Below are 9,218 nucleotides of genomic sequence, written 5' to 3'. Positions count from 1 at the left end.
TTCTAGCAGGTACTATTTTTTAATTCTAGTATTTTCATTGAATTCTATCATATTGTTTAAATTTCTGTGTTGAAATTACCTATTTCTTTATGCGCATTATTCACTTTTTCCTCTAGATTATTTAATATGTTAATCAGATTAACATAATAAAGTGTCTTCCTAATATAGCTAGCATATAGGTCAACTTGGAATACAGTTCTATTCATTGCTTTTTCTGTTGGCAATGGGTTGACTGTTCTTGATGTTGGAGTGCTGTTTGTTGTAATATTTCTATTGAATTCCAGCCAGACATCATCTGTAGAAGAGCAGCAGAGACTGAGGTAAGTAGCATTTATACCTGGAAATTGACACGCCTCTTCTCTGCTACGTTGCTAGGATGCAGGAAGTAGTAAGTTTAGTCAGTGGTTGAGCTAGGTTTGGGTTTTGTTGTTGCTACCAGCTTCGAAATCTTCCAGTGGTGAGCTGCATGTATCTGTGCTGCCTGTGTGGCTTATGGCACCAGGCTTTTCTCCTCAGAGTCTCTGCTCCTCTTAGTCTTCAGCAGTCTCACCAGGCCTGGGCCATGCAGGGCTTCTCTGTCTGTGCTCTTGCCCCCATCACTTCCATTCTGTGGGGTGTCTTTTCATTTTCTTATTCTTTATTGAATTTCTTTTTTTTTTAACTTTTTATTGAGTTATAGTCATTTTACAATGTTGTGTTAAATACCAGTGTAGAGCACAATTTTTCAGTTATACATGAACATACATAAATTCATTGTCACATTTTTTTTTCTTCGCTGTGAGCTACTACAAGATCTTGTATATATTTACCTGTGCTGTACAGTATAATCTTGTTTATCTATTCTATATATGCCTGTCAGGATCTACAAATTTTGAAATCCCAGTATGTCCCTTCCCACCCCCCACCCCCTTGGAAAACACAACTTTGTATTCTATGTCTATGAGTCTGTTTCTGTTTTGTACTTATGTTCTTTTTCTTTCTTTCTTTCTTTCTTTCTTTCTTTCTTTCTTTCTTTCTTTCTTTCTTTCTTTCTTTCTTTCTTTCTTTCTTTCTTTCTTTCTTTCTTTCTTTCTAGATTCCACAATGAGCGATCTCATATGGTATTTTTCTTTCTCTTTTTTTTTAACATTCTTTATTGATTTGTAATCATTTTACATTGTTGTGTCAAATTCCAGTGTAGAGCACAATTTTTCAGTTATATATTTTTCTTTCTCTTTCTGGCTTACTTCACTTAGAACGACATTCTCCAGGGACATCCATGTTGCTGCAAATGGCATGTATTTCTTATTCATGTGTCATAAAATTTACCATTTTCAAGTGTACAATTCAATGGTTATTAGTATATTCATAGGTTGTGCAACCATTACCATTATCTAGTTCCAGGACATTTTCATTACCCCAAAAAGAAGCCACTCACCCATTAGCAGTGACTTCTCATTCCCCCTTTCTGTAGCATTAAGCAAGCATTAATCTACTATGCATCTCTGTTGACTTGTCTATTTTGGATATTTCATATGAATTCAACAATAAAATTGTGGTCTTTTGTATTTGGTTGCCCTCCCTAAATGTATGGTATTCAAGATTCGTCCATGTAATTCATTTACTTTTACTGGCAAATAATATTACATTGCATGAAAAGACCTTATTTTTATGCATTCATCTGTTCATGGACATTTGGGTTGCTTCCTAATTTTGGTTAGTATGATTAAGTACTGCTGCTATGAACATTTCTGTATAGGTTTTTGCATGGACATGTATTTACATTTTCTTGGATATATACATGGGAGTGGAATAGATCGATCATATAGTTGCACTCTATATTTAACTTTTGGAGAAATAGCTGACTGCTTTACACACTGGTTTTCTGTTCCCACTGGCAATATATGAGGATTCCAGTTTCTCCCTATCATTACCAATACTTGGTATTTTCTATCTTTTTCTTTCAGGAAGTGAATCTGAGGTCCTATCTCACTGCGGTTTTGAGTTGCATTTCCCTAACAATCTGTTGAGCATCTCCTCATGTGCTTATTGGCTACTTATATAGCCTGCTCGGAGAAATGTCTATTCAAATCTTTTCCCCAATTATTTATCTTTTCTCAGTTGAGTTGTAATAATTCTTTATATATTCAGGATACTACACATTTATCACATATATGATTGGAAAGTATTTACTGCCAATCTGGGGGTAGTCTTTCAATTTTCTTGATGATGCCCTTTGAAACACAAACAATTTTTATTTTAATGAAATCCAATTTACTTTTTTCTGCCATTTTTGTATCGGTGTCTGATATGGACTAAACTGTCCACTTCAAATTCCTATGTTGAAAACCTATCCCACAGTGTGATGGTATTTGGAGAGACACTGAAACTTGCCCACATTGACTCTTCCAAACCCCACTAAGACACCACCTCTCCTGAAAGGCAGCTGACACCCTGGAGGAGAGCTGGGATCTAGGATGGGGAGTATGAGGATGGACAAGGTTCCACCAGGACGTGGGGGTTCGAGGATTGGACCCCTGAAAGTGGCTCTTCTGTTCAGGCTCGGGCCCTGCTCTCTCATCCGACTGCCCACTCTGCTCCCCTCTCTCCCAGCTGACGGTGGCCCAGCGTTCTCCTGCAGGATCACTCCTCCAGCAGGCTGAACCTGAGGCAGCCGGCTGGCCAGTAGTTCAAAGCATAGCGACCACGGGGCTGTTGGGCTCTCACTGCATCCACACGAGGGCGAGGATCTGAGCCTCTGGGCCCTTTGGGTGCACCTCCTTCTGGGTGGCTCGAGCCATCAAGGTGGCTTTGCACCTTCATGCTGTCTTGTGAATATCGCTTGGCTTCACTCCCTGCATCACGACACCATCCCAGCCCTATCCTTGTGCCCGGCCCCAGCTCAGGGACCAGGCACAGGGAAACACTTGGGGCCCCTTATTTGCTCACCAAGGCCCCTAGAGCAGCTGCCAGCAAGACGTGCCACAGAGGAGGGTAGGCGAGAGCCAGGCAGGGGGTCTGCCCTTTGCCAAGGAGCCTGAAGTTCAGTGCAGAGTTTGGCTGGGGCGGGGGAACGGGGGCTTCTCAGGGAAGCAGGGCCACAGCTGAGAAAACTCACACCAGACCCCCAGGAGGCAGAATCAGGGCACGTGGAGAATGTCAGACCTTCTCACTGACGGGCAGGGGAGCCCCGGTGTGCTCTGCTCTGCCCTGCCCTGGTCAGGACTGGCTGGGGACCTGGGCGCTGTGGGCTCCTCCAGAGTCTGCTGGGGAGGGTGCTGCCCCCCTGGGAACGCCTCCCTGAGTGGCCCTGGGTGCTCTTGTCTCCCGGCTGCTGGTAGCCAGCCCGCCATAGCCTCCCTGGGCTGGCACTGCCCTCACCAGTCAGCTCACTTCATGAACGAGCACCAAGGGTCCCTCCTTCAACTTGGGTTCCGCACGGGGGTCTGGTCCTGGGACTTGCCCCAAGGGCACCCATTTCTTGATGTGTTCCAGGGCTGAAGCTCACCTCCAGCAGTATTTGCTCCCACATCCCTCCCCTGGCCAGGCAGGGGCAGTTCAGAGGGGATCTGGCAGGTGCTGCTCCTTCTTTGTCTCTGGGGTGGCTGAGCCCCTTCACAGCCTGCATCCCTGGTGCCCCCAAACCCTCTCCTGCCTGGCTCCTTTCCACATCCTCATTTGAATCTGTGAGTATCTGGGGACAGGGGGAGGCTCCTGGTGACCACCTCTGTCATCTGCTACAGCCTTTCCTCTGCTCAAACACCGTGACTGGGGACACCAAGGGTCTGAGCTGGCTCTGTGGGTGGCTGACAAGACAGCCCTCTACCTCTCACACTCAGGCTCAGAAAGCAAAACCTCATAGTCACATTCACAAGACCATCAGTTTAATCAAACATTTGGGCCTTACATGGGGAATTATTTGAAAGTAACTTGTAATCACAGCGATTCGTCCCACACTCACATGGCAATGGTTGTTGTTTACCAGGCACTAGGAGACTCACCCAGGGGCTACATCATGTCCCGTCAGCGCCACCTGAACTGCAGCATCTGTGAAAGGGATGCTCGTCCGGGACTTTCAAATAAAGGTGAATGCGTGAGCCCATCGGGACCAGGGCCTGAGCGGCTCTTACTGGAGGAACAGGCAGGGCAAAACCCCAGGCTGTACAGACTGAGGCCAGGTTCAGGAGAGAGTGGGCAGGGTAGGCAGCAGGGGTGATGGGGACTCGGGACTGGGCCCCACGAGAAGGACACCCCTAACCCCAACAGAGCCACTCGGCAGCTGGCTGCTGCCTTCCTAACAGGCTCATCACACCCTGTGGGGGCTGATGGGCAAAGCTCAGGGGCCTGAGGGTACAGGTGGCTGGAGGGAATTCCCGCAGCCACCTTCCCCTGGGGCAGCCTCTCTTTGGAACTCCTCCAACCCTGCCCAGTGTCTTCAAGGCACAGCGTCTGGCATCTCACATCTAAGGGTCAAAGGTGCAGGACTTAAGTCCCTGGGTGAGGAGACAAGAGTGGTCTGTGTCTGTGTTGTCACGGCCTGAGAGTTAATCCACGGCCCCGGTGCCTCTTCTATACAAATGGCCGTGACAACGACGCTTCTGCTCAAAGTTCAGTGGCAAAGGGCCATCACAGGACCCTTCCTAAGTAAAGAGGACCAGCAGTGCCGTGTCCCCACCTGTCCAGGGAGGAGAGGAAGCCAAGACGCAGACAAGCACCTGACGTCTCTCCAGTTCAACGTGGAGTAGGAGATGCTCAACAAAATGTACCGTTTATAACTTGTTAGGAAAAAAATCCCCTGCATTTCTGGGAGGAGTTTCTGAGCAGGTCAACTCTGCCTTGACATTCTCCATCTTTTTCAAGTGCCCGCCTACTTACTATGTGGCAGGTGCGCCCAATCCAGGATCACATCCAATTTCCACGTGGTTCTATGACTCTCAGCAGGGAAGGCTCGCCCACCCTCTTCATTCCCCAGCACCCGCCTGCACTTCCCATTGCAGTGACCTCGACAGTCTCCTTAGGCTGACAAGTTGCTCCTTCCTCTAGATGCAAGGTCACAGTCTTAACCTGAGAGCCTCTGCTTCTGGCTGCATTCCTCAACATGCCTGAAAACGGGGACACTGGCCAATATTGCATCTTTAGTGGCTGGTAGTTCTTTCTAGTATTATCCTGACCTCAGACCCTGTGCCTCTTGCCTCTGGAAATTGTTTTGTTTCCATGACATCTCAGAGAATTTGCAGCTCAGTAGGAAACTGAATAGAAAATCAGCCAAAATTGCTGTTCTGGGTATTTTCCTCCTAGAAGATATATTATTTAATTTGGGTGTGTGTGGGGGGGGAGGGGGTGACTTCCCCAGCTGGGAGCAGCTCACTCAAAGCTCCCAGAATTCCTTCCCACTTTTGCACCTTCCCTTCATTCAAACCACCTATTTTCATTCATTTCATCCCTCGGAAATCTAGACCTTGCTCACCATTGGCCAAAATAAACTCCAGATGGCTGAAATACATTGTCATATCTATATAGTTGGTACTGGCTTTCCCAGGGCAGGGAGCGGAGTGCAGACCAGTGAATCCTGGGCAGTACTTCAAACAGCAAGACCCTCACTTCTCCGGAAATCCTTGCAGATGACGGGTAGAAGACACCAAATTCTCCACTGTGCTCAACTGCGATGCCACAGAAACCCAGGACACCTTCTTTCCTGCTCCAGGAGGAATCTATCTCTGGTTTAGCCATGATCCAAAAGGATTTCTCAGAGCAATGCCCCAATTCAGACTTTCCTCTCAACCCAAAGACACATCGCCTGCATGTCTGCCTGCCGCCGCCACCACCACCCAGCTACTTTACCATCACCTCCCACAGAGGGACCCCCAGCTTCCCAAAGCCCCCAGCTGCCCTGGCTCCGGGCACTTACACCTGAGTGCTCGCTCCCGGACCCCCACCGCCTCACCCCATTTTCACTTGCTCCGTGGGACTTAGGGAACATCTCACCAACTTCCCGATGTGACTGCGGCTCCTAGACTGTCCTAGGTGTGGGCTGTCCTGCTTTTCCGAGTGTCCCCACTGCTAACACCGAGCCCTCCAGAGAGCAGAGGCTCGGTGAACGTCTGCGGATGAACTGAGATGGTGAGCAGGGATCCTACTGATCCAGGTTGATTTTCTCCTACTTTCTTAAATAGCCCGTGGAAATCAAACTAAACATAGATATTTTAGATTTATAGAAAGACAGAAAAGAAGGGGTAAGAAGCAAGAAAAGACTACTTTTACATTTATTTTTCTAATTCTTGCCCCAATCCATAATACTGCTAAGTACTTTCACATTTCCATAAACATTCTAATTCCAATTCCATGTTATTTTGCTCAGGATCACAAAACAAATGGGAGATTTCCTAATCTCTTTTACAAAATAGCAAAACTCTTGCTCTTAAACTGGATAAAAACACAAACATTGTGATCACCGTCATTCAAACTTAGACACTGAAGCTCGTTACGATTCTACGAAAAGGAACGACATTTGAAAATTTCTTACGGGAAACAACGATCAATTTCCATGTCATCATAAACGACAGGAGGAACCCAGAGATGCTGTACACCGTGTCCCTCAACAGGCCCGGGCTGTCACCACTTAGAAGGCTGACTGCTCGCTCTCCAAACACAGAGTGAAGGATGGACTCACTTCCTGCCCGGCAGGAGAAGCTGCTGGACAGGGGCCTGGAAGGAGCCCAGCCGCAAGCCTGGCTCAGGCCCCCTCTTCCTCATCACTAGCAGCCTCTTCTGACAGGGATGGGACCTGGACCAGGAAGGAACTGGGACCCCTTCGATTGACCCTGAGCAGATACTCCCGGACTTGCAACTTGCTGATCTCCGCGTGGGCCCGGGGGCCCCACAGGAACTCGTAGCGAGCGGGATCGCTGTTGGCCACCTGCTGGTACTCCAGGTACCCCACCCTCACCCACACTTTGGTGATGAGCTCCCTGGGCTCCCCATAGATGTAGTGCTCCCTCCCAGCACGCAGCCCCATCTTGCTCAGTGCTCCCCACACCTCCTCCTCAGGGAGGCGCTCTCCCTCCAGGTGGATCATGCAAAGGAGCATCACCAGGAGGCCGTTCTTGGGCATGCTCTGCCCATCGCCCAGCATCCCATCACAGGTGAGGCCCAGGGTGGGGACCAGGACATACCAGTGCCCCCTTGGGTCCACCTCCTTCACATCCACCCCAAAGACCAGCTGCATGCACTCAGAGGCCTGGCTGAAGACCACAGGGAAGTGGTGCTGGTATGCTCTGAGGAAGATACTCAGCATTTCTGCCCTGGTGGTCAGCTGCTTCCTGCGATACTTGAGGAGCAGGAAGCCCACCAGGTCAGTCATCATCAAATGCCGTGCATCTTGGAGCAGGGACTCGGCACAGGCAGAGTAGGAAGAGGAGACTGAGGAGGAGGAGGACCGGGGGGATGCGGCCCCCTCCTCCATAGCCTCCAACAGCTGCGCATCCACCAGGCCCTGGGCGTCTCTTGGGTCCTGAAGGTCTTCCTCACTCTGGGAGAGCTCACTCATCTGAACCAGAGGCATGATGACTGGTGTCGGGCAGCAGACAGGAGTGTGGACAGGGGTGACAGATGGGGACCCACGGGCCTGGGGGAGAGAGGGAGTGTCAGTGACCCGGGCTGAGAAACCCACCCTGGGGGGCTCTGACAAAGGCCACTTACTGGTCTCCTCTTCAGGGGTGCCCTCGGCCTCACAGGGGCTCTCCTCCTGGTGGACGGTCGTCTGTGAACCTGTCGGGGGAAGTGAGGCGGCTCCTCAGGGTGCAGCCGGCACAGCCCGAGGTTCTGGGGGTGACAGGGGGTGTGTGGAGTGGACACTGGCCTTGTGGGGTCCCCTCTGTTTCGGAAGCCCCCGGGTACACACTCAGGGCCCACACCTCACCTGGCACTGCCGGCCTCCTGTGCTCTGTGACCCGAGGACACGTGTCTCAGACCTAGGCCTTCACCTCCCGGTGTCTGGAGCCCCTGGAAGAGAAAGGAGGGGAGACCTCGGGTCTACACGGTGGCACAGCCCTGGACCCGCGTGCTGGCAGGAGGCCTGGGCTCTGGCAGGTTCCCACTCTTCTAGGGTGGGAGGTCCTCTCCGCACTAGCTCAGGGTCCTCACCTTGACTCCAAGCGGGACCTGGGATTCTGCGCTCCAACGACCTGAAGGGCCCTCCTTACATTAAGTCCCCGGTCTCTCTGAGCCCCGGATGCGGAAGTCGGGACACACCACGTGTGCTCATCCCGCCTGGGGGCCTCCCAGGGCTGACAGCAGGGGCAGGATCGGTTTCGTCCCCTCTGTTCTGGGGTCTCGGGTCCCCTCACTCCTCCCTCGGGTCCTCACCTTGACTCCTGGCAGGACCTGGGATTCCCCTCTCAGCCCACCTGAGGCCCCGCCCGTCATACCAGGACACCAGTCCCCCCGAGACCCTCATTTCAGGAACTGCTGCCTGAGGTCCTCCCGCCCTATGGCCTCCCAGGACTGACTCTGTTCTGGGATGCAGGGTCCCTCAGTGCTTCTTCGGGGTCGTCACCTTCACTCCCAGCAGAACCTGAGATTCTCGCCTCCGCAGACCTGAGCCCCCCGCCCCCGCCCCCACCCCCACCCCCACCCCGCCACTTGCACTAAGTCCCCGGTCTCTCTGAGACCCGGATGCAGAAGTCAGGACACACCTCGTGGGCTCATCCCGCCCTGGGGCCTCAGGACGGGTGAGAGCAGGGGCGCTTTTCTGTGGGATGGGATGGCCTCTTTTCTGGGGTCCCGGGTCCCCTCCGTCCTCCCTCACGGACCTCACTTTGACTCAGGCGGCATGTAGTCTCCCCTCTGCCCACCCGAGGCCCCGCCCCTCATCCCAGGACCCCAGTCCCTCTGAGAGCCCGGATGTCAGGAAATGCCGCCGGTGGTCACCCTGCCCTAAGGTCTCCAAGGTCCAACAGTGTCCCGGGGTGCAGGATCCCTCAGTTCTCCCTCAGGGTCCTCACTTTCACTCAGGCAGCACTGGCCTCCCCTTGGACCACCCGAGGCCCCGCCCCTCATCCCAGGACCCCAGTCCCTCCGAGACCCGGATGTCAGGAAATGCCGCCGGTGCTCATCCCGCCCCATGGCCTCCAAGGTCCGACTATATCCTGGGGTTCTGGAGCCCCTCTTTCCTCCTTCCGGGTCCTCCCTTGACACAGGCGGCATGTGGTCTCCCCGCTGGCCACCCGAGGCCCCACCCC

At 51.9% G+C, this 9,218-nt stretch overlaps 1 protein-coding gene across 3 annotated transcripts; it reads right to left on the bottom strand.

Moving 5' to 3' along the window:
* Window positions 1–6,217: 6,217 nt before the first annotated feature.
* Window positions 6,218–8,857, bottom strand: LOC102521884 (melanoma-associated antigen 10). 3 transcript variants are annotated; one of them, XM_032475689.1, is made up of 4 exons: window positions 8,673–8,857; window positions 7,898–7,980; window positions 7,678–7,746; window positions 6,218–7,603 (listed from the first exon to the last, which is right to left on the bottom strand). In XM_032475689.1, exon 4 carries the CDS (start codon window positions 7,538–7,540, stop codon window positions 6,713–6,715), a length of 828 nt encoding a protein of 275 aa, XP_032331580.1. In that variant the 5' UTR covers window positions 7,541–7,603; window positions 7,678–7,746; window positions 7,898–7,980; window positions 8,673–8,857; the 3' UTR covers window positions 6,218–6,712. The 3 variants fall into 3 exon arrangements, with proteins under 3 accessions (XP_032331580.1, XP_032331582.1, XP_032331581.1); XM_032475691.1 differs by lacking the exon at window positions 8,673–8,857 and adding an exon at window positions 8,487–8,563; XM_032475690.1 differs by lacking the exon at window positions 8,673–8,857 and adding an exon at window positions 8,122–8,439.
* Window positions 8,858–9,218: the final 361 nt, after the last annotated feature.

Source organism: Camelus ferus, chromosome X (assembly GCF_009834535.1).
Source record: "Camelus ferus isolate YT-003-E chromosome X, BCGSAC_Cfer_1.0, whole genome shotgun sequence".
Lineage (NCBI taxonomy): Eukaryota > Metazoa > Chordata > Mammalia > Artiodactyla > Camelidae > Camelus > Camelus ferus.
This window is presented reverse-complemented; position numbering and strand designations above follow the sequence as displayed.

Bases quoted from the DNA above. Each gene is read 5' to 3' on its own strand.
- LOC102521884 (XM_032475689.1), bottom strand. From the start codon at position 7,540: ATGCCTCTGGTTCAGATGAGTGAGCTCTCCCAGAGTGAGGAAGACCTT.